The sequence below is a fragment of the Populus euphratica genome, unplaced genomic scaffold (assembly GCF_000495115.2).
Source record: "Populus euphratica unplaced genomic scaffold, PopEup_1.0 scaffold71.1, whole genome shotgun sequence".
Classification (NCBI taxonomy): Eukaryota; Viridiplantae; Streptophyta; class Magnoliopsida; order Malpighiales; family Salicaceae; genus Populus; species Populus euphratica.
Window position 1 is genome coordinate 202,259 of NW_011499949.1, and position 22,370 is coordinate 224,628.

General features: G+C 37.1%; 3 protein-coding genes across 8 annotated transcripts; 2 read left to right on the forward strand and 1 right to left on the reverse strand.

Moving 5' to 3' along the window:
* Window positions 1-2,499: 2,499 nt before the first annotated feature.
* On the forward strand, window positions 2,500-6,445 carry LOC105137793 (yrdC domain-containing protein, mitochondrial-like). 4 transcript variants are annotated; one of them, XM_011043668.1, is made up of 5 exons: window positions 2,500-2,860; window positions 3,914-4,160; window positions 4,849-5,024; window positions 5,234-5,525; window positions 6,152-6,445. In XM_011043668.1, exons 2-5 carry the CDS (start codon window positions 3,997-3,999, stop codon window positions 6,216-6,218), a joined length of 699 nt encoding a protein of 232 aa, XP_011041970.1. In that variant the 5' UTR covers window positions 2,500-2,860; window positions 3,914-3,996; the 3' UTR covers window positions 6,219-6,445. The 4 variants fall into 4 exon arrangements, with proteins under 4 accessions (XP_011041970.1, XP_011041972.1, XP_011041969.1 ...); XM_011043670.1 differs by having other exon boundaries at window positions 2,500-2,856; XM_011043667.1 differs by lacking the exon at window positions 2,500-2,860 and adding an exon at window positions 3,434-3,624.
* A 202-nt stretch (window positions 6,446-6,647) lies between these two features.
* Window positions 6,648-9,643, forward strand: LOC105137794 (jmjC domain-containing protein 7-like). 3 transcript variants are annotated; one of them, XM_011043673.1, is made up of 5 exons: window positions 6,648-7,153; window positions 7,690-7,776; window positions 7,895-8,919; window positions 9,142-9,212; window positions 9,294-9,643. In XM_011043673.1, exons 3-5 carry the CDS (start codon window positions 8,066-8,068, stop codon window positions 9,467-9,469), a joined length of 1,101 nt encoding a protein of 366 aa, XP_011041975.1. In that variant the 5' UTR covers window positions 6,648-7,153; window positions 7,690-7,776; window positions 7,895-8,065; the 3' UTR covers window positions 9,470-9,643. The 3 variants fall into 3 exon arrangements, with proteins under 3 accessions (XP_011041975.1, XP_011041974.1, XP_011041976.1); XM_011043672.1 differs by having other exon boundaries at window positions 7,690-7,754; XM_011043674.1 differs by lacking the exon at window positions 7,690-7,776.
* Window positions 9,644-9,700: 57 nt separating this feature from the next.
* Window positions 9,701-21,366, reverse strand: XIF (myosin-like protein XIF). The gene is made up of 40 exons (XM_011043675.1): window positions 21,050-21,366; window positions 20,808-20,936; window positions 19,981-20,124; window positions 19,701-19,846; window positions 19,411-19,570; window positions 19,258-19,316; window positions 19,018-19,177; window positions 18,798-18,947; window positions 18,571-18,707; window positions 18,328-18,474; window positions 17,919-18,020; window positions 17,783-17,840; window positions 17,584-17,685; window positions 17,469-17,506; window positions 16,859-16,985; window positions 16,600-16,770; window positions 16,378-16,509; window positions 16,127-16,233; window positions 15,798-15,858; window positions 15,530-15,707; window positions 14,893-15,098; window positions 14,464-14,583; window positions 14,238-14,336; window positions 13,636-13,851; window positions 13,222-13,361; window positions 13,045-13,146; window positions 12,579-12,687; window positions 12,454-12,501; window positions 12,303-12,362; window positions 12,016-12,186; window positions 11,740-11,895; window positions 11,457-11,663; window positions 11,223-11,372; window positions 11,051-11,121; window positions 10,853-10,952; window positions 10,716-10,772; window positions 10,546-10,602; window positions 10,382-10,462; window positions 10,216-10,298; window positions 9,701-10,081 (listed from the first exon to the last, which is right to left on the reverse strand). The coding sequence occupies exons 1-40, from the start codon at window positions 21,050-21,052 to the stop codon at window positions 9,946-9,948; spliced, it is 4,680 nt and encodes a 1,559-aa protein (XP_011041977.1). The 5' UTR covers window positions 21,053-21,366; the 3' UTR covers window positions 9,701-9,945.
* Between the last annotated feature and the right edge of the window lie 1,004 nt (window positions 21,367-22,370).

Genomic DNA, 22,370 nt, shown 5'->3' on the forward strand with positions numbered 1-22,370 from the left:
TCCATTATTTTTATGGCTGAAAAAATTTATTTTAATACTCTCTTATTATTAATACATTGACCATTAAATAAATATAGTAATGTGCCCTAATAGAGTTACAAAGACTTAAAAAGACAACTCATAATAATTATCTTAATTTGACCGTCAAGGAAAGTGATTGATGAGAAAGAAAATGTTTCTATTTAATTTCTCAACATGATTTGTTTTTTTGAATTTGCTGGTATGTTACTGGTTATAGTTTGAATATCATGAAATCTCTCATGATAACTATGAGTTTTTCTACATAGGTAAATATGAGTATTTTGTAATTTTCAGAAAATATAATATCTTTTTCTAGCTTTTATGTTGATGGAGGAGGCCACCAAGCTGAACCACCTTAATTTCTTCTTTTTAACCATTCATTTAATTTTTTCAATTATTGAAGGACATATGCTTCTAAAAATAACTAATATTCTAAAATGTTTTATAATAATGAATTTTTATTTATTCATAAATAAACAATCATTATTGTATTTATAAGTATTTAAATTTATTGGCGATTAAGAAAATATATAACTTGAAACTCATTTGTTTTAAGGATCTAGTCACTTTAATAATTAACAAATTATTCATACTGTAAATTTTAAATTTTAAATACAATACTCAAACATGAATTATCATGTACATATTTTATCTATACACTTAAGAACATATAAAATACTTATTTTAAGATTTAGAATTTAATACGATACACCCACATGTAATTCAGGTGTTTTTGGATTTTTTTCAGGTGTTTTTGTATTATTTTGATAGACTAATATCAAAATAAATTTTAAAAATAAAAAATATTATTTTAATATATTTTTAAATAAAAATACTTTAAAAATAACTATTATTATATTACTAAAAGGTTGTTTGAAAGTGTAATTACTTTTTAAATAATTTTTTGTATTAAAATAAATAAAAAATAAAATATTTTTAAAAACATATTAATTTTAATACTAAAAAAAATTAAAATAATTTAAAAAATAAAATTTTTTAAAATCTTTTCTAAATACTTTTAAAATATAGAAACAAGTAGGCTCTAAATACTACTTTAATCCTTGATATGGGATTTATTACGTGCCTAGTTTTAATAATGATATTAAAGAAGGAATTGATTTGATATTATTGGATTAAAAACCTGAATTCATGAATGATTTTTGTTACCTCATCATCCGGGAAAAACCTAATCTAAACCCATTATTTTTTTCTTAACACTACATCACTTTACTTTTTTAAGAAAATAAAAAAATCAGATTAATTCAGTTAACTCACCTAATAAGTTACCTAGAAGTTGCCCTGAATGAACCCGGGGTGGGTAGAGGTGTATATATCAAATATTCAACATTCCTATCCTCGGACGCAAGTGAACGCGACTCTTGAATATCATAATGTTCAACGGCTCACTCATGGTATCCGCGACCAGAACCAGCTTTAGAGAGACCTTAATTTGTGAGGTTTTGAAAGCCGTCAAGATTGAAGTTCAAATATCTGGACGAGTGGAAGTCAGTCCATTGCCTTCGAGTTTCAACATCGAGTGTCCTTGTTATTTTTTTTTTTTAAATTAATATGAGTGTTCGGGTTAGTTTATGCGCATGCGCACCATGACTAATTCCACGGGCCCTGAAGTTAACGACTATGTAAGTCTCCAGTGGCCATCATATGAGTAACCAAGGACTCGAACCTGAAAGCAAATTTCTTGATCTCAAATTCTACGAGTGTCCTTGTTCTTGTTCTTGCTAGTCGAGATCATTTCAAGACAGGAGTAGAAAATCATAATTTTATGTTCAAATCCAAATAGATGAAGTTGTAGATGATAGCAGCAACTTTTAAGCTTCATAAACAAATTCCTTCCAAGCTGCAAATTTGGCAGAAGAGCCATTTCCATGGGTGTTTCTGTCATTCTCCATCAGCAAATATAATAATATTAATAATAATGAAGTCATTGATTTTATTGATGCCAATAGCAAATATGGTTTCAATAGGCAGCTCATCTCCCTCCCTCGAAGGAATGCAAGTTGAAGGTTTCCTACTGAACTCATCTGGAGAAAGAACATACAGAGTACAACATCATATAACATTTTTGGCTAACCAAAAATTGTATTCTAAGGAAGTTGAGGGAGGAGAGGACATGGAGTTGAGACCAACGTAAAATAGCAGAGCTAACACTGCTGTCAGTAAGTACTCCATGGCATAAGTTGGCACAACCAATCCCCCCAGTAAAAAGCAGAATCCAACTTACAACTAGGCTTACTCATCTTCTGATTTTCTCAATGCAAAAGAGTAGCAGCTAAAGCAATGCCATATGGCCACTGGTTGCAATTAAAAAGGAGGCTGAAAATGATGAATCCAAGAAAATGAAAGTAGCTGCAACGGCTGTAATGGAGGCTACAATACCATAAACTTCAGAGGATCTGGGGCTATGATATCCAGACACACCAAACCCAGAAGCGGGTTTTTCACCAGGATCAATAAAGGATACAGTTGCCTTGCCTTCCTCCTCTTTGAAAAACTAAAGCACCTCATATCCACTCCCAGGGAAACTCATTGAATCCAGATCTTCCTTGTCTTGCATTTTAAAAGGATCCACAGACCAGCACTGCTAGTCGATCTTTATGAACAATGGGCTCATATTGTTTCCTGGGCTTTCTAAACTGGTGAGAAATGAAAACCCGACCCAACCTGCGCCGTATACTTCGGGAGAGAAAGACAGAGTCTTGAAGGGGTTTTGACTTTTGACTTTTAAGTAATAGGGTTTAGTCTTGGGAAGTTGGAGGGAGGGATCGAGTTGATCTTGCATCTCAAGCCCTTATCGTTCCAGTCGGTGGTCTAAAGGCAGGTAAAATTTATTATTATCCTTTCATTTATGTGAAAATATTGGCTTGCATGACTGTTTGCTTGAATGAATAACTTGAATAGGAGGGTTGTTGGCTAATGGTGTTTTGTAAGAATCCCAGTTTAGCCTTCTTTTATTTTAATTTCTAGATTTTCTTGAATGAATAACTTGACGGGGAGGGATGGAGTTTATATTTTGGATTCATGAACATTGTCTGTGCTCCATGTTTCCTTGGCATCACTCACATGGATTTTATTGAATACCGGTAATTTCAAGGTCGTAATGTTGTAGTTAAAACTTTAATTAGAATAAAAAAACAATAGTTCTTTTTTTTTTTTTTTATAATCTTCATTTCAATCACGGTTTAAATTTAAAAAGCTGCATAGGTATAAACAAACAATCTTGCTGGATATGTCCCTCATTGCCCACTTGTGGCTGTGGACATATTTTTTTCCCTTCACCTACTCGTCGTCCTTATTTTTTCCTCTTGTAAATTATGTTTCTTTTATTACTATTATCTTACCATTTTAATGATTTTGTGTTGTGATATTCAAATAATCCCAAAGCTAAATTGACCTCTCGTTGCTTTTGAGGTATAAAGCAGACAACTATGTGTATTGGCTTTAGGAAAGCTAGTTAGTGTTAAGAGAAGGAAACTTGCAGACTTTATTTGAAAAAGTGGATTGGCATGAACATTCCTGAAAGAATTGCAGTGAGATTGCCACAGCTGGTCTTCCCTTCCTCCGAGGTGCTCTATAAACACAATCGTCAGTCCCCCTCCTTCCTTTTCTCCACACACACACACACACACACACACACACACAAACACACACACACACATGGACGCTTCTTCTTTTCTTTTGTCTATAAAGGATCTGTAAGTTACTATATAACTGTTTTATTAGTTGCTAAGAAAATGAAGCATAAGTAAAGGTTGAACTATTGCTTTTTGTTAACGCCACACCGTTCAGAAGCATCGCTTATCTATCTGAGCCATTTATTTATCAATTTCACTTAAGAAACTCCCTTTTCTACTGATTTTCTCTTTATATCTAGGTGTCCCAAAGTTGGGGTTTGTGCCATTTCTAACACATAAAAGGCATTTAGGGCTCGGGCTGGGGCTGGGGCTTTCAAAGAAAATGAGTTCGAGCATGGAGAATTGTCATGTTGATGTTCAAAATAAGTTGGAGGTGGTTCGGCCTGCCACGGAAGTTTATGCCCAAGAAGCAATTGAAGCTCTCAAAGCTGGGAAGGTGATTGCAGTACCCACGGATACACTGTATGGATTTGCTTGTGATGCCTGGTATGGAAATTTTGATTCATTTCGTTTTACTATTTGTGTTTAATTCCTCTAAATTATGATTTCTTGATAGTGAAATGTCCAAGAAAATTTAAGTGTTATTTTCTTTTTCCTGTTTCATTGTGCACTGGACCCGAAGAATTGAACTTCAAAAAAAATGACAGCATGAAAGAAGGGAATCTGGGCATGCTATTCTAAAAAAAACAAACACACAATCTAGAAAGTAAAGAAGATTTTGAGAAGGATGGAGCATTTGCTAAGAAATAGTTGATGGGTTTGTAGCTAATTGCTTCTGCAGATTTTTTAAATCGGGCCTTTATAAGTTTGCCTTCCCTTTATTGCTCTCATGGTTGTGCCCAGTGTCGTGTTTGATTGTTTAATAAGATAAAATGGTCGTGCTGTCGGCAATTACTGAACCTAGATTTTCCTGTCAATAGACGCCTCTTATTGAACTCTGATGGAGCTTGGTATCATATTCTAGATCACTCTTAAGCAAGGCATCTATTGCAGTTTTTCTTTCTGTTACTTTTGAGTGCACTTCTTTCCCAGTTTTAAAGGGAGTGATGATGCTAACATGTAAGGATATCATTGCAAATTTTTCATGGTCTCCTTCGCTTTGCACGTTGCACAATATTTGGGCAAGTCTGAAATCACCATATATTTGATAATCTGCTGTTTTCTCTTATGGCAGTTCTTTGGAAGCAGTCAATAGGATTTATGAAATGAAAGGACGTAACCATACAAGTCCTCTTGCAATCTGTGTTGGGGATGTGTCACAAATACAACACTTCGCGGTCACTGAAAATCTGCCTCATGGCTTACTTGATTCTCTACTTCCGGGGCCTGTTACTGTTATATTGAGGCGAGGTCTGTAGTCATTTCTTCTTACATGTGTAACAGGAAAAAAAATTGTTGTATTTTAGGATTAGGTTTTGTTTCATAACTAACTAAATAATCATGCAAACTGATGATCTTGTTATCCTAGATCCTTGTATCTATGTTATAAATTCTTGGCATGTAACTTTTAGTGTCTCAAGTCTTCATGCTTTAGAAGTATATGACTGGGTATTTTCCAGGGGAGTCGAGCGCACTTGAGAAATCCTTGAACCCAGGATTGGATAGTGTGGGAGTCCGTGTACCAGATTGTAACTTCATCAGGGTAGTTGCTCGTGGTTTGGGAAAGGCAGTTGCCCTCACAAGCGCAAACCTTAGTGGGCAGCCCAGTAGCCTCTGCATCAAGGATTTTGAGAACCTCTGGGACCGTTGTGCATATGTTTATGACGGTGGTGTACTTCCATCCAATCGTGCAGGATCAACAATTGTGGACCTCACCAGGCCAGGAAAGTACAAGATTCTTAGACCTGGAAGGTAAATTTCAATTAACTTTCATCGTGTAAATGAATAAAAAATAGAAGAGAAATCATAGATTGTTATAAGCTGTTCAGGTCAAAATTTCAAAGAAAATTGCCATTATGTGCGACGTTGATAGTTGCAATGCTGTGAAGGTACACTAAACCTTGGAATTTAGATGATTTATAAAATCAGATGAACCCTTAAGACATTTTCCCTGGACTTACAATCTCAATATTGGCATATATTTCAGTCGCATAGATGGCTCATTTTTTGCTGTAAAGAAACATGAAACCAGCAATTTGCATCTATCAGTTTTGATTTGTGGATTTTTATACGACAACTGAGTTGATCATAGACCATTGTCTGAGCTAGATTTGGATTTATGAAGAATTTAATGGAATCCATATTGAAATATTGCTCATAGAAAATTTCTTTCATACTTTTCTGGGTGTGCATGTTGGCAGTGACTGCAGACGCCAAACTAGAATCATCTAAAAAAGAAATTCTCCTGTCGAACTTTGTTTACCCCCTTCGATCATGAAGCCTTGTAATGTGGATGCAGATGGTCCTTTTACTTTCATCTTCCTTTATTTTTTTGGTGATGCTGTCGTAACTACGCTACTTTTTTCTTGTTTTTTCAGCGCTAAGGAAGAGACTCTGGCAATCCTTGAAAAACATTCTCTAGTCGAGGAAGCTCCGGCGATTTGAAGAAAACATTTGAAACCAGCTATTGTGTTGTGGAGTATCATCATCGAGAGATTCTTTTAAGAAATATCTTTAGGATTTGGGGGTGGGGGATCCTGGGTTTTGAACCTGGTTCTCTCACTCTCACAGAAAATGATCATATGATCAAGTCAATGTATGGCATGAATTAGTAACACTAGCTTAGAGTTGTTGCTAGTCAAATATAAACAGAAATATTGTTGACTGGTTTTTGGTTCCTTTTGATGCCTAAAAACAACACCCCTGGGTGTTTTTAGCCTTTTCTAACAGTCGACCATGTAAAATGAATACCGAGAAAAACTTCAATCTTGTTAAACAGATATACGGGGGAGAGGGGGGGGGGTATCTGGTATTGGAGAGCTTTGAATCTGCTTCTCTTGATATTGTTCTTCAAAGTATTTTTTTTTTCTTTCTATGTTTCCCCCAACACATGAACCATTCATTCAGACTTGAGAATTTGCAGCTATAGAGGCCTGCATTTGTGTGTTATGAAAATGTGTGGTGCCTGGCATGTCCAGGACTAGATTTTTTGCTGCCAAGTGCCGCTGCTTGTTAAGAGAGGAGAGCAGGGCAGGGCAGGGAAGGTGATCAATTTGTTAATTAGGCTGTCAACTTGATATATAAATTATATAATATTTTCTTTGACAATGGAAGGGCCGAGCCCATTGTTAAACCTAAAAGCCCTTGGCGCTTTAACAGCAGCGACTTGTGTCTTTCTTCTCTAGTATTACGTTTAGGAAGCAGAAGAGAAGCAGGTCTTTCTCTCAAGTTTCTCCTGTACCGCGAAGTCTGCACCTCTCTGTTTCTCAAAAACCCCGACTTAATTATCATTCATAGTTGGCAGCAGAGCAGCAATTAGGAAAGAGCTTTTCTTTACTTGTCTGGCTTCTGAAGCAAAAACCCAGTACAATAACGCAAAGGCAAGCTTTGTTTCCCTTTGTTCATGCTGCTTCTGGCTCGTACTACAGCCATACTACTTCTAATTCTTTTCTTTATCATTAGTTAAGCTAATAAGAGTTTGTTTTAAGCTAATAATAACTGTAGGTGTATTTTTTTCTTCTGTTTTAATTTTAAGATGGATGGGCTCGCAAAGTTATGGTATAAATTTTTGTTTTGTAGGATAGCTTGATATCAAGTTTGGTTTTGTTTTGTTTTGCATTGAAATTTAATGAAATTTCGGAAAAAAAACAAGTTGTAGTTGAGTAAAAGTCCATGCTCTTCAGTTTGCCTTAACATGTTTAATATCCGATTTGCAGCTTGGAGATTACGTGAGGTTTAAAGATCGATTAACTAATTAATGTGTTTGTGATATCCTGGAGATTATGTAAAGAACCCATGGATTTGATTATATGTGAGTGACGTGATTTGGAGTACGTTGCTTCTGTGATCCGAAACATTGTATTTGCTATTCACCAAGTCATGGAAACCCATTCCTTTCTGCAATATCTTTTATCAGGTTAATAGTATTTGACAGAACAAGTCTTCTTACTTAGGAGCAGCAGCTGTACATATTCCTAACTGTTACCCCCGGCATTTCCTCGTTGTGAGACCTTTTGTTATTAAGTCTTACTCTTTAGTTTCTGTAATAAGGAATTGTTTAGATGTTCATTTTGTTAGTGTGAACAAGGAGTTTATTTGGACAATTTTTTGTATCTGTCCAGGTTTAAGGCTTAGTGCAGCCAATGTGATCTTTACGTACACCTTGTTCTATGTGCCAGAAACTTGCTCTATTTTTGGGTGTGACAATAACTGTCATGTGCGAGTGACATGCATAATAAAGACTGTTGAAAGGCAGAACATAATAAGAAATACAGAAGCTCAAGAAAAGTGGAATGATGGAGGAGCAAGTAAGATTACTAGAAGGGCCGTGGGGGGATGTGAGGGAGCTAAGCCTAGGAAACAGAATACAACGGCTAGACTCGGCTCCAACCCCACTCGAATTCCTAAGAGACTATGTATCCCCTAACAAACCTTGCATCATCTCCAATGCTATCTCCCACTGGCCTGCTCTCAGCCTCTGGCCTAACCTTTCTTACCTTTCTTCCTTCCTTTCTGATTCCATTGTCTCCCTTCACCTTACCCCTGATGGGCGCGCTGATTCCCTTGTTCCCCTAGAAACCCCTAAAAAAGGAGAAACATGCTTTGCCTCTGCTCACGTGGAGCATGTTCCTTTCCCTTGCGCTCTAGATCTTGTTCTGAATTCTGAAACAAAAAATGTGGTGGGATACCTGCAGCAGCAGAATGACTGTTTTCGGGAGGAATACTCGGTGTTGGCTTCTGACTGTGATGCGCACATCCCGTGGGGTACTGAGGCACTGGGAGGCTGCCTTCCGGAGGCGGTGAATCTGTGGATTGGAAACCATTCATCTGAGACGTCATTCCACAAGGACCATTACGAGAATCTGTATGCTGTTGTTTCAGGGGAGAAGCAATTCTTGCTACTTCCTCCTACAGACGTTCATCGCATGTACATTCAAGAGTATCCAGCTGCTCAATATTCTTATTCCAGTGGCTCTGGAGAGTTCAGATTGGAGTTGGAGAAGCCGCAGAGATATGTGCCTTGGTGCAGCGTGAATCCTTACCCGCCTCCAGAGACTAAGGAGAATGAGATGTCCAAATTTCCTTTGTATTTCAATGGTCCGAAGCCCTTTCATTGTACTGTCAAGGCTGGAGAGATTCTCTACCTGTAAGAAAGATTTGCATTTACTTGTTCGATTTGCTTCACACACATTACTTTGTATGTGGATTTGCATGGATAGCACTGCTCAAAAGCATTTAACTTTGAAATACAGTTCATACAAGTGAATGTTTTTGGTGAGTTTTAGACGGATATGCAGCAAGGCTGGACTATTCTGCTGAATAATAAACAAATTATAATATCGAGGCTAATTTTGTGAAGTTGATGCAGGCCAAGTATGTGGTTTCATCATGTTCGACAGAGTCCAGATGACAATGGACGCACCATTGCCATAAACTACTGTAAGAATCTAGTACTTTTTTTTTTATTTAAAAAAAACACTTCACACGATTGTTGAATGCTAACGCATAGATATGTGGCAGGCTATGATATGCAGTTTGACATCAAGTATGCTTATTTCAATTTCTTGCAATCAATTCATCATGGGTCGACGTTGATGAATTATGACGCAACCAAGTTCACCTTAAGTGATGAATTATGTATTGATGCTAATGAATTGGAAGCAGAGGAAGCCAATCAAGAAGATACTAAAGACTAATGAGCTTTGATTTTTTAATGTGGTGGTTGGTCTGGTTATCCAATTCATTTGCGAAATCTTCAAGCAGAATATGCAAAGAAAATCACAACAGAAGACATTTGCACTGTCTCTGTCACATGTTAACATGGTCACAATTGATTCATGCAACTTTGATTCTTGTTGGCTGCTGATTATTTTCTGGTGTTTTTATCTTACAAGCTGAAACAAAGAAGATATATAAACATTGAAAACTAAACAATCACAATCTTCTTTTTCTTTGATGCCAAGAATTCTTCCTTGTCCAGGAACAATTGTGATTACAAAAAACCATGTACACTAACTTGTCAAAAATTGATGAGAATGTGGTAAACAAACAAAAGAATAACGACATTCTGCAGAAGAAATCACTCAGTCACCTCACTCACCCCTTTAAAGCAAAACAAACTGTATATAAACAAATAAATTAATAAATGAAAAAAATGAACTCAAAGGCACGCTTAGGCTGTTTCTGTCTGTGTTTCCTGCAATAAAAAATGGAAATCAGATCTTTGTCGGAGTAGCGGTGGAGGATCCATGTTGGATAAGTGGATTGCACTCAAGGATCCGAATATCTCTTCCATTGAAAAAGGTATGCTGAAACCAAACCAATTGATTGTTATTTACATTATTAATTTTCCTTCTTTCTTCTTCTTCTTGCAGTGCTGGTGGAAAATTAGCAGTGATAAGAAAAGAAAAGAAAACATTGCTGGTCTTAGTACTTATCATACCTTGAATCAACATCAAGTAAGAATGTATTATTAGGCATGCTTATTGAATCTTCTGCCATTAGGGTTCTCATTCTGCCAATCACCTGCAAAAAGGATTTTTGATTTTTCTTAACAAAGCCCACTTCCGACTGACTACTAAACAAATAAACGAGAGTGCTTTGCTTACATCTGAAGATAATCCCTGAGTTCCATATTTGTCATCCAAGAACATAGTTCCAATGCGATATATTTGTGGAATGCTCAACATCTATCAAAAACAGAATTAACAAATTATATTATACCATATTTTTAAGTTATTTTTATTTACTATGCACACACTAGATTACTTACTGGGCAGAGTTCATTTGTGATCTCATCCGAAGATTTTTGAGCCTTTTGATGCGAAACCTGCATGCATATATTATCAAAACAATCCATTGATTAGTTCAAATCAAATTCACCATTCTGGAACTAAGTCCAAGAAACAAAGAAAGGCCTTTTCGATTTTCTAAAAGGTGTACCAGAAACCCAACAGCTTGTCTTATGTGTCGGAGTTCATCCCATGACGATCCTGCGAACTGTGAAATAAATAACATGTTATAGTAATTTTCTTTCTTTTCTGCATTGCTAATCATACATTGATTGCCTTTTTGCTTACCTGATCTGATGCTTTGAGACACCACTGTTCCAATTCCTGCAAACCAGCCTTTACATACTCTCCATTGCTAAATGAGCAGCACTCACGACGAAGCAATAAGCTGCCAGATCAACCATTTGGATTGAGTATAACATAGATTATGAGAATGCATTGTTAAACACATGAAATAAAAAAAATAGAAATGAAAAATCTTCTTACCTATTAAAAAGCTGTACATTTATGAATGAGAAAACCTGACTAAAGATTTTCCTTATGAATACAGGAGGGACCTGAAAATTTCAAAAGGTTAGGTGATAAATACTTTCCTTCCCAGTCTCTGTACTGATACTTCAAGTCTGGAAAACCTAGTGGAGAGAAGATTCATTCTTACATGGTTCTCTGTCATTATACCCAAGGTCTGATCTAGCTTATTGACAATGCTTTGCCAATGTATATTTGACGATTGCTGTTTAGCAACAATACTCAAATGGATATTTTTGGATGACCCTCTTATTGATCTAGCTCTTATGGATCTTGGAGCCTGTTCATTTAAGTAAACATGAAATTGCCATTAAATGACTCAACTCTTACTTTGTGTGAATTCACTCTTAACCAATATGCTTACTTGGATGCACAAATTCAAAAATGGACCAATCTCTTTCTTAACACTGTCTCTGATCAGCCCATATATTTTCTCAACGTATGCAGTCAGATGTTGCTTAAACAGCAGTGCTGGGTACTTAGCTTCCACTTTTGATTGATCATTTCCATTTCCCACCATTCCACTGTACCCACTTGACATTCCCATGCCAACTGAAGATGAACGGAATCCCTGATATTGGATGCTCGAGTATTATGATTTTGTCATGGAATTAGATTTACTAAAGAATTAACTTGATAGCACTTACCAGTGCCATTCTACCAAATAAGGTAGCAGGGGATGTTCGGTTACGTTGTGAAGATATTTTGGTTGTATTGCTTGCTTTAAGAGTATTTTGAAGCAGATACAAAAGGGTAGAAGTTGTCGATAGCCAATATGCTAGATCAGTGATGTTGTCTTGACTCTACAATAGCACAATATAGAAAATCAGTATCACAACATTACGAAGTATATGATGCAAAACTGATAGTATTTTAATTTCCTTATATCTGGTTATTGCAGTTCCATTGGTTAAGGATTCCACCTCTATTGATGATCGAATTGTGTGAATAATCCTATCAAATATAGTTGTCTTCTCTGCTTCGAAGGATCTCCACTGAAGAAGTGATTTATACACAACACAGGCGGCAACAGGTCTGGTCTCATCAAACCGCTTATCTTCTGTAAGACACTTGATAAGTACATCATGGTTTTCCTGTCCATAGAGTAGAAATAATAGAATTTCCTTTTCAGCAATTACACAATTGAAGCACAGACACTCTTTTGAAATATTTTCTGGGTTCTGCAAGAATTCAGCATCAAGCTGGGTACCTGCTGCCTGTCTGTTAGGGGTCTTTGTGTAGTTAAGAGGGAGATGGGAGGCCCGGATTCCTGGATGCAAAATTTATCATTAGGTCTAGGGTTAATTTATGGCAGTATCTATTTGCTTCTGGAAATGTGTGTTTAAGGAAGGTGGCTGTACCTTTGTCATTTGAGGCTCTTCTTCTGTTTGATGTCCATTCTCAAAACTCTGAATCATTAAACAAGGTTAATTAAAATTGTAAGATGATTTTATCCAAGGAAAACGACAGTTTTAGAGAAGCATACCTTGACTTGAGGCAGAATCCTTTCAGGAGTCGCTACCTGTTCCACAATTGCTGGTTGTTTGCGGAGCAATTCATTCTCTGACTCCAGCTCTGCAATCTTACTCTTGAGTCTGGATAAAAGGTACAAAGCTTTCAGATTTGTATGAGAATGAGTAGTTTAATCTTTGGGCTTCAGGATTTTTTAGAAACTTCATGGTACATTGACATGTTGCTTACCCATTTCAACTTGGCCATACAAAACCGAATCAATTTCAAGTACCAAATTAGATTTACGGGTATCTCTGCTAAATAATCTACACTCACACACACATGTAAACATCTCTTTTGTCACTCATCAATGGTACTATCAGCCGGACTTTGTTGCATCTCATCATGGATTTTCTCCATTAGCTAATTTTTTATGGGAACAACGCAGAGAGGGTGAAATAGATTAATTTTTCAGGTTTAATTATGTGACTGAGTCTTACATTTTTAATTCTTCAGAGTGATCCTCATTTGTTGATGCATCCAAAGCCTGCTGTCGTAGAACTTGATTCTCTGATTCGAGGTTGGACAAATTTAATTCCAATCTAAAAATCATAAAGTGTTAGTAAACCCCAGCTAAAGATCACAGAATGCTTATGTAAGAAAGCCATGAAAATTACCTTTCAATGGTGTCTTGAAGTTTCATTGTTTTCAGGTGTGATTCTTCGGCCTCTATAGTTCTTGCTTTGCTCTCTTTCTCAAGTTCAGAACACTTATTCTCGAATTCCTCCATCTTCTTCTTCAGCTCACTTAGCTCATTCTATGTATTCATAATATAAATTATATTATCCATCTAGGCAACAGTAGACTCACGTGTGCACTCGTGTGTGCTTGGTATGCATGATGTTGTTGTCAGGCTTGACAATTTACTCTTTTCGAGGGTTTTTGTTCTTTTGGTCCATCAATTTTGACTCAAGTTAATTATTTACAATTTCACATAAAGCTATAACTTTTGTCAAAATTGTCAATTAATGCATCATAATGTAATATACTGATACTGCTGTAGGATGTTAGGTGGTCGAACAGTGTCATACCTCCAATTCATCATTCTGGTTCTTCAGTAACTCCAGCTTGGTGTTATCCACAACTGGCACCTCTTTGATAACCGGTGGAGCTTGTTCTATAGCTAACTTTGCCGCTTCTTTTTCATGGATTATTGCGGCATGGGCTTCATCTAGTTGACCTTGCATCTCATGTAATGAACTTTGCAGTTTTGCAATTTCTTGCCCTTTAGCTTCTTCAAGATCAAGCTACACACACACACACACACACACACAAATGTCATGGGCATAGTCTGGCCAATCGAAGAGGAGCTTAACAAAAAGATTGGACATTGTTAGCAAGTTTCTTTACAACTTTAGATTCTTGGGCATTTTGGGGAGTAACTGACTGTCTAAATAACTGATTGTCAAATCAGCATGTACAAGGAAGCATATAGGATGTGTTCAATATGAAGGTGATAATTTTCCAGCACTGTAAGTGAAACGCCATTTAAATTTGTTGATGAGTAGTGTCCATTTCTAAATATAATTATGCTTTGTTAAACAAAAAACAAATCCATTTCTTTCTTGTTGCATGATCAACTATTACTGTGCTACTAGTTATACTTTTTTTGGAACTTTGATATAAAAGATACCCTCAAGTGCTTTTCAAATTCTAGTCGCCATGTTAGCTCTTCAACTCGCTTCTCTAGCTTATCCTTAGCTTCCTTTAGTGCCCCAGTTTCTCTTGCAGCCTGCATCATTATATTTGTCAGCTCTATTGTGCAAATACCAACTGTAATTATAGTGCAATAGAATTGTTGAATGTCAAGAATTGGTAGAGAACTGCAGTTAAAACTGCTTATAGGTAGTTACACTCACCATTTTGAGCTTTCTAAGCTCCTTCCTAGCTGTCCTTGCTCTCCAAAGGCATTGCAATGCTAGAGTTGCGATCTTATGCTGCTTATATGCAGAAAGAGAATGATATCTTCTCCATCGAGTCTATAAAATTAAAGATTTGATAAGACAGGAAAAATTATTAGTCAGAAATCGTTCATCTGAGCACTCTGGAATTGCTTGTTCTTTTGCATGAAGTGGTACAACAAAAAAATCTATTCATTTGAACCTGAACAAATGCCATTTTTGCTATGTTTATCCGATCTCATGTTTGCTCACATGTTGACATAATATTTTCTTAATTCACAGCTCTTCCTAGAAATCATTTTCATTCCAATCTATTTCTAATCACATTCTCCTTGATTCCCTATGATTTAAAACTTAAGCAAGTAGCCCAGCCATATAGTGCATCACCTGAATTACAGTTGCAGCCTTGGTTCTTCTTCTGTATCTGTATTCATTACGTGCTGCCATTGCTCGCATTCCAGTTTGGATAACTTTTGCTGATGCTTGCAAGTTAGTGTAAAATGTTCTTGCTCTATGAGCACGGACATTCTTTTGTATACGGATAGAAGCTGCTTCCTTCCTCATATGTTCATATATCTTACGGGCAAGTTGTGCTACACAAGAGGCAAGACAAAAGAAGTATTTTCATCTCAGACTTCTATGTTTTCTAGGCTACGACTTCAAATTGTGGTCTGGCTCATTTTCAGTTAGGATCAAGTCATGACCACAAAACCTGATTTTTCTATAGAAAATCATAAAGAAATTCAACCAAACAACCATAACCATATTACATCTCGATATTGAAAACATTTCATTAACAATCATGGCAATTCCAAAATTAACAAAGTACTTGTTCCTGGTCAATGGAGTTGTCGATGCCTAACTCAAACACAACTATTTTAGAATGGAAGCATTCTGTTAACCAAATATGGCATGCAAAACTATTCAATCACTCTTCATCAGTGCAAGTTACTTCACTCGGTTGGTCTGTTTGCCGTCATGCCTTACGGTGAAAGATGCAATTACTTGGGAAAAGAAAGCTAACCTCTCCAGAGTTTCTGCAAATGAATTGTAGCTCTTCTTAGGGTGATGAACTCTTTTCTGGCCAGATATGTTCGGATTTGTCTCTGGATTCGCCTGACAGCATTAGCCAAAATTTCAGCTCTTCTTGCATCTAACTCAGCCATCTGCCCAGCTCTGAGGAACACCTTTGTTTTCCCAATCTAAACCAGGCATTTAGGGGAAAATGTTACAATAACACAACATATTTTATGAACATGGCTCCTTTTTATTATTGTCATGATTAAACATACCTGATAGCCCTTCAAACCCATCCGGTCCAAGATGGAAACGCACGCTGATTTTTCATCAGATCTGCCCAGAAGAAACAGTGAATGTTATGGTTGGACCAATACAAAGTTCAAGATGATTTAGGTGTTGGAGAATAGTTAGTGAGGAACAGCTGAGTAGATGTTCCAACTCAGCTGTCACAAACTTCGGTCAGCTCCTGTTAGATAAGATACAATTTCTGCTCAAAATAATTTGTGTAGCTCAACAGGTCAATGCTCTCATTCCAGCCCTGGCTTTGAGACGTTACAATTGCATGATGCGAAATAAAAAGTAACTGCACAAGAATTCATACCCATCTAGAACATCAGGAGCTAGCATTCCAAAACGATCAAGGAACTCATCAAATGTTCTTTTGGTTGGATAACCAGCACAACTTATCCTAATCGCCTCTAGCACTCCCTGTTGTAAAATCCATTAGAATAATCATTATAAATCAGAGCAGCTTGATAAATAGTTTGGAAACAGACATGTTTTGCCTGATCTGAAAAGTGAAAATCAAAGCGACATATGTCCTTGACAAGGAAGCAAGTGAATTTATCTTACCCCACATCTTAGTTGGTTTAAGACATTGAAGTTCTCAAAGATTCCAGGCTTTAGTACTGTATTCGGCTTTACACATCTGATGTAATGTGGTTCTGTTGTGTTCAATGTCTCCATCAAAGCTTGTAATTGTTGCTGTATGTTAATTTTGAGTCAAGAATCAGTCATTGTCTGTATTATTTTCTGTATCATACTGGATGCTGCTTCTGTGTGGATAAAGCTTACCTTGAAGCGGGTACCAATTGAAGGGAACTTGGATTGCTTAGATGTTTCTTCAGGTAGTGGAGGGAAAAGGTTAGCAACAAAAGGACACTTGGAAGCATCTAATAGAGCTTGATGTTCTGCTACAACATAGTCTTTATTTTTGTCAAGAAAATGATCTGCTTGGTATGTAACCTGCTCACAGAATGGCTCAAAGATTAGAAATCCACAAATGTGGTTCCTTTAGCTGGTGTTCAGGAATAAGATTCAAAACATCACTTACATCTCCCGCATAATGATTGATTGTGAAGGCTGTTCGAGCAAGTTTTGGCTTGCTGAAGCGTTTGTGAGCTTTATATGTCTGATACATCTTTTGTGCAAATGTCTCATGGGTTGACTTGGGAAACATGCTGCATTAGGAAGGTACTCATTCTTACATCCCATGATTTCAACATTTAATTATTTTCCTTTTCCCCATTTGATTTCTTTTATTATATTCTTTCAACTGCCTAATGATATGTATAGTCGGGTCTAGAGAATTCAAGGATTTATACTTTTTTTCTTTAGGATAAGTATTCAGATGTTTTGTGGTGCTAGCTTTGGTAACTTCGATTACCTCCTATTATGCCAAACAAGTTTCAGAAGAAATGTTTTGCTTTCTTTCGTAACATTCACTTACATTTCTGTAGCCTTTTGCTTTAAGTTTTATTAAATCTCTTACGATCATGTAATCCCCCCACTTCACTTTCCATTAATATTACTTAACTGACATTTAATTCCCTGAGCTATCATGCACACCTTTATGTGTTCGGTATGATTATTTATGTAGAAGGTAAATAATTTCACAGCTAGATTAGTTTATAACTTTTTCAATATGGAAGGGAATCACATACCAGGCTTCATCAAGAAGGGCTATAATACCTCCTGGTTTCTGCAGGCACGGGCATAATAACCATGTGTCAATATTTCATGAATAGAACATGTTACTTTGACATGCAGTACTCTTACCTTCTCAATAAGATCCAAAACATCCTGGTTGTCTACGAATTCTACATAGCTCCAGTTTATCTCCTCCCGCGTATACTCTTCTTGCTCCATCTTGAATACATGCTGTGGATAGAGATTCATGTGTGCATAAAAAAAAGAAAAAATAACACTTATGAAGATGGTTGAAACTCAAAACCATGCATAGGAATCTCAACCCTACCTGGTTAAAATGCTGCTGTAACTTCTCATTTGTTAAGTTGATACAGAGCTGCTCAAAACTACAGTATTCATCACATGATGAGATATTCCTGTTGAAATATTTATTCGAAGATAACTTCATATATAGTTTCATGTACCTGTTGATCTTGAAGCTTTCAAAGCCATAAATATCAAGGACTCCAATTAAGCTTGCTGCGTTAGGATCTTGACCGATTGAACTATTGATCTTGTCTACAATCCTGCAACATTCAGTTGACTCTTCTCTTGTTAATTCCTTATTTACTGGGATCAAGATGATTCCAAATGAACAATTGAGAAACTGAATTGATGTTAGAGAACTGTTATATCGGCTTTTTCCTGCCGATCTATTAGCAGAATCCATATTTGATATCACCAAGGAAACATTATCTAAGTTCAGAATTTGGCTGAAGTACATTGCTGCAAATCATCCTGAACAAATGATAAAATTGATGCTCTTTTGCTACTGTTTGCATTTAGTGTCTAGAATAAATTTCAGGTCTAGATGAATGAGTTTGATTTTCTTACCAGTCAAACAGCTTTGAGTATACGGTCTTGGCCAAGGCATCACGACTTAGGACAGCTAAATCTGGGTCCAGAGGTTTTGTAATGTTACCATCTGGAGTCACTATAACCCGCTTACAAAGTGAGTCTTCCAGTGCCTTCTCATCACACCTAAATCAAAGCATTTTGTGAGATACTGACACGGCATCACTAGATACTATAACAACATCTTTTATTTTGGTGGTCAAACTAAGTCAGAGTGCTAACATCAGTAGCTCTGCTGCTGTTCGAAGATGGTAGAGTGATTTATCATCCTTAAGTTTAGAGGAATCCACTTCCTTCCCTTTCACAAAGTCAATGTTTCCTATATGGAGGATTGCAGCTACTATGCTGAATATAGCATCCTACAGAAGATAAAACCCCCCTTTGTTAATCTGGAACATGTATCTCTATGCTAAGTAATCCATTCCTGTAGGGATGGGAAGAGCAAGAACCTGTTCATCCTGGCTGATGCCAACAATATCCATTGCATTTCTGGTCTCCAAATACTCCCTTGCATCATCTACATTTGCAACTTCGTAACAGTTTGTTTGATTTAAATAGTGGAAAGTTCTCGGGTCCCCTAACTTGTATTTCTTGACATCCTGAAAGGGAACATCAGTTAGATAGCTTTTCCTGAATGGCCACGAATTCTTGCTGTTATCAGGAAATCACCTCTGGTGGTGCCGCACAGAGCATGTAAAAACAATGGTAATTTCTCTCTGGGTCAGAGACTTGGCAAACACGTGATCTTTCGAGAAGATAAGTACGAACTGCAGCTCCAGATATTTTCCCATGCTTGTCAAATTGTATCTCAACAAACTTGCCAAATCGACTGATTGACCACGCAATTTTTGTAAGTTTAACACCAAGTTTTAGAAGAAATAGAACGTAGATAGAGCATCTAAGTTTCACCTCGAATTGTTGTTTTTGACAGTTTTTGCATTCCCAAATGCTTCCAATACTGGATTGGACTGAAGTGGAAGTTAATACAAGTCTTCATTCAATTATTTCAGTAGTTGAATCACCTAAAAGGCAATATTTTGTCATATATAGTTTTTAACTTACCTCCAAAACTTGTTGTTCTACTGTTCTTCCTTCACTACCTGCAGATCTCCCCCCCATGAAGGCAAGGTATCTCATAAGCATCTTTGTTGTCTCTGTTTTACCAGCTCCACTCTCTCCACTTACCAAGATGGACTGGCTGCCCTGTTCATTTATCATTGCTCTGATGTTTGAAGTTATCATATTAGCTTGATTTATATATATGTATATATTAAAAATATATTAGTTACAAGACATGTTGAATTCAGCTCATGCATGTTAATTGAACTTAATTTTTGATCTGTTGATATTACCTGTAACAAGTGTCTGCCACAGCGAAAAGGTGTGGACTTAGCTCTCCAAATGCAGCTCCCTTGTACTGCTCCATCATGTGGACGTCATACAGATGTGGTAGTCTTCGGAAAGGATTTACCGCTATTAGAATGTTCCCAGTGTAAGTCTGCTTATTTCAGAACTGATCATCAGTATACTGGTTTGTACATAAATCTATATTCTATAGTCTCAAGACTAATTCCTAAACTATATTCACTTAATCTACGGTGGTGTCAGATGCATCAATTAATGTTGACTCACATATATCTCATTGAGTGCAAACCGGCAAGCAAGGTTATGCAAGACTCCTGGTTCATGGAGGTATGCTAATTTCGTCATGTCATCGACTCCTGCTGGTGGCGCCTCTGTGTCTCTTGGATATATACTTGAAATATCTGCAACTATCTGGAGTTGAGGTTAGAATCAATAAGGAATTCTCATCAATACCAATCAATACTTCGATCTTCATCTATCTAATTAATATGTTGGTGGCTGGTCTCTAAGAACAAATCTCAAACATAATAATGTAGCATAAATCTTGACCGATTATGGAGTCAAGAAAATTCAGTGAATGATAGAGCGGTATTTTGTTTGAGTGATGTAAGCTTTTGCCTCTTCTTCTTATTTGTAACAGCTAGCAAGTGTTATAACAGTTGTCTAAATTGTTTCAGAAGAAAATTGCAATTTAAATTTAAACGTCAGCCGATGTTCTGAATATACAAAGCAGAAGTTACAGAGTATATATTTATCCATCTTGTAATTGATTTTTGTTTGTCCACAATATAAATTTCCCCTAGGTATGCCCAGCTACCATGATATAAACAATCAAGTTTCACGATGTGCTGGATCGCTAGCAGAGTCAGATTTTTGCAAGATATTCACTAGGTGTAGTTAGCATTCATGCACGGTCACTAATGGATCTCTTGCCATCCTTTGGATCCTGGATTTCGAAGTTATTTAGTTTTTCTACTATATCAGTACAAAACCCTCTCAATAGAATAGATGGTTTCAAACTCTGAGTACCATATTTACATGATCTGAACTAGTATGGAAGAGATTGGATGATATAGTTAAACAGGAAGCCTCACATTTTTTCCATTTGAGGTAGTAATGGTGGCATCTCGGCCCTTGATTTCTGTAACTTCACCATCCAACCATGCTTCCTCAGGATCCTCAATCCAAACATGCGATCCAACTATGATGTTTACCGGGGTTCCCTGGATACATCATCCAAGACAGAGAACATAATATCGATCATTTCAAATACTTTGCTAGTAAATCAAAGAGTGGAAAATGAACCAACAAAAAAACCTATGATCGGGAAGCTTACCATATTGAAAAGCTTGTTTATACGATCATCAAATGTTTTTCAGTATCGGAATGATGTAAAGAAGCAGATGGAAAAAATGTAATGGTTTTGAGGGCGAGAGAGAAAAGAAGAAGAAATGTAGTAGCTAGCTAGGTAGGAGAATGGGAATGTCTTTTTAATCAAGGGTGGTCATAGAGCCACTGGGTGTTGGATTAAAGAAGTTGAAAGTATAAAAGAATGTTGAAAAGGAATTCAAAAAGCAGAGGGAGTGCAGGGTGTGGCAACTCAAAAGCAAAAGGAAGCAGCCAGCCAGCCAGCCAGCCAACCACCCAGCCAGCCACCCCTCACCTCCCGCCCCCACTCCATTGCCAACCTTTTTTGCTCATCATACATAGGATGCTGACCTGGCGCCGCTAGAGAAGCCCCCACAATCTCTTCATTAATTGCTTAAGCCATACGTAGTAGCTACAAGCAGAATTTGATTCCCATCATCCCGCAGATACATTATGTTGCGGTGATGGACAAAGTCACGGTACTGTTCCATTGCATGAGCGCAACCTTGATTGTTTCTGCAGAGGGGTCATCTTGTAGTTCTAGTTTAGCAGCATTGTTCAATTAAGTCTGTTGTAAACAGCTTTAGTGACGTTTAGAAGTGCTGTTGAAGTTTAGTGACCTCATATTGCACGCACACACGCATATACATTTATGCATTCAGCCGGATAATGGAATATGTCAAGCATTCTGTAAAAGTCAACGTCTTGGAAGGAAGAAGGGGACAGTTTGGTGATTCTCATTCATTTGTAAAGAAAGAAACAGGAAAGCTGATTTCAAGAATCCAGTCACAGAAAGACACCTATGTTTTTCTACAATTCAAATCATGGGCGGGTGGACCATAACCATACATGCATCCCCTCTCTTTACGCTTGCCAAACACGAGGGCCCCCTGTGGGGTGTGGGGTTTGTCTTTGTGGGGGAAGGCCGGTGGAGAAGATATTCATGCCGGTGCCGGATTTTGGCTATTTCACATGGGGAAAAGGTCCTATGTTGTGGGACCTCAAATACTATATAAAAAAAGCTTTCCAACCATGCTGCTGCTGCTTTTTTTTTTGCTTTTACTTTTCTTTCTTTATTAACTCGTCATTTTCATAGCCGAGACTTGGGGTGTTCAATCATTATTCTTGTTCGTCAAGGCTATGCTACGAGGGGGCATGGAGAATTACCCCACTTAAAATGAATCCATCGAGGCCAGCTGCTCTTATCCTACTCGGTTGCTTTCTGCTGTCAGAATTTCCCCCCAGGCTGCGGGGATCGAGTCTTTAGAAAAAACTGTGACTCTGTACTG

Coding starts and splice junctions, on each gene's coding strand:
- LOC105137793 (XM_011043667.1), top strand. CDS start 3,546: ATGAACATTCCTGAAAGAATTGCAGTGAGATTGCCACAGCTGGTCTTC. Junction 5,025..5,233: donor TACTGTTATATTGAGGCGAG/GTCTGTAGTCAT, acceptor GGTATTTTCCAG/GGGAGTCGAGCGCACTTGAG. Junction 5,526..6,151: donor AAGATTCTTAGACCTGGAAG/GTAAATTTCAAT, acceptor TTGTTTTTTCAG/CGCTAAGGAAGAGACTCTGG.
- LOC105137794 (XM_011043673.1), top strand. CDS start 8,066: ATGATGGAGGAGCAAGTAAGATTACTAGAAGGGCCGTGGGGGGATGTG. Junction 8,920..9,141: donor GCTGGAGAGATTCTCTACCT/GTAAGAAAGATT, acceptor AAGTTGATGCAG/GCCAAGTATGTGGTTTCATC. Junction 9,213..9,293: donor CACCATTGCCATAAACTACT/GTAAGAATCTAG, acceptor GATATGTGGCAG/GCTATGATATGCAGTTTGAC.
- XIF (XM_011043675.1), bottom strand. Junction 13,147..13,221: donor CTTCAAGACACCATTGAAAG/GTAATTTTCATG, acceptor TATGATTTTTAG/ATTGGAATTAAATTTGTCCA. Junction 11,896..12,015: donor CAATTCGATCATCAATAGAG/GTGGAATCCTTA, acceptor GTGCTATTGTAG/AGTCAAGACAACATCACTGA.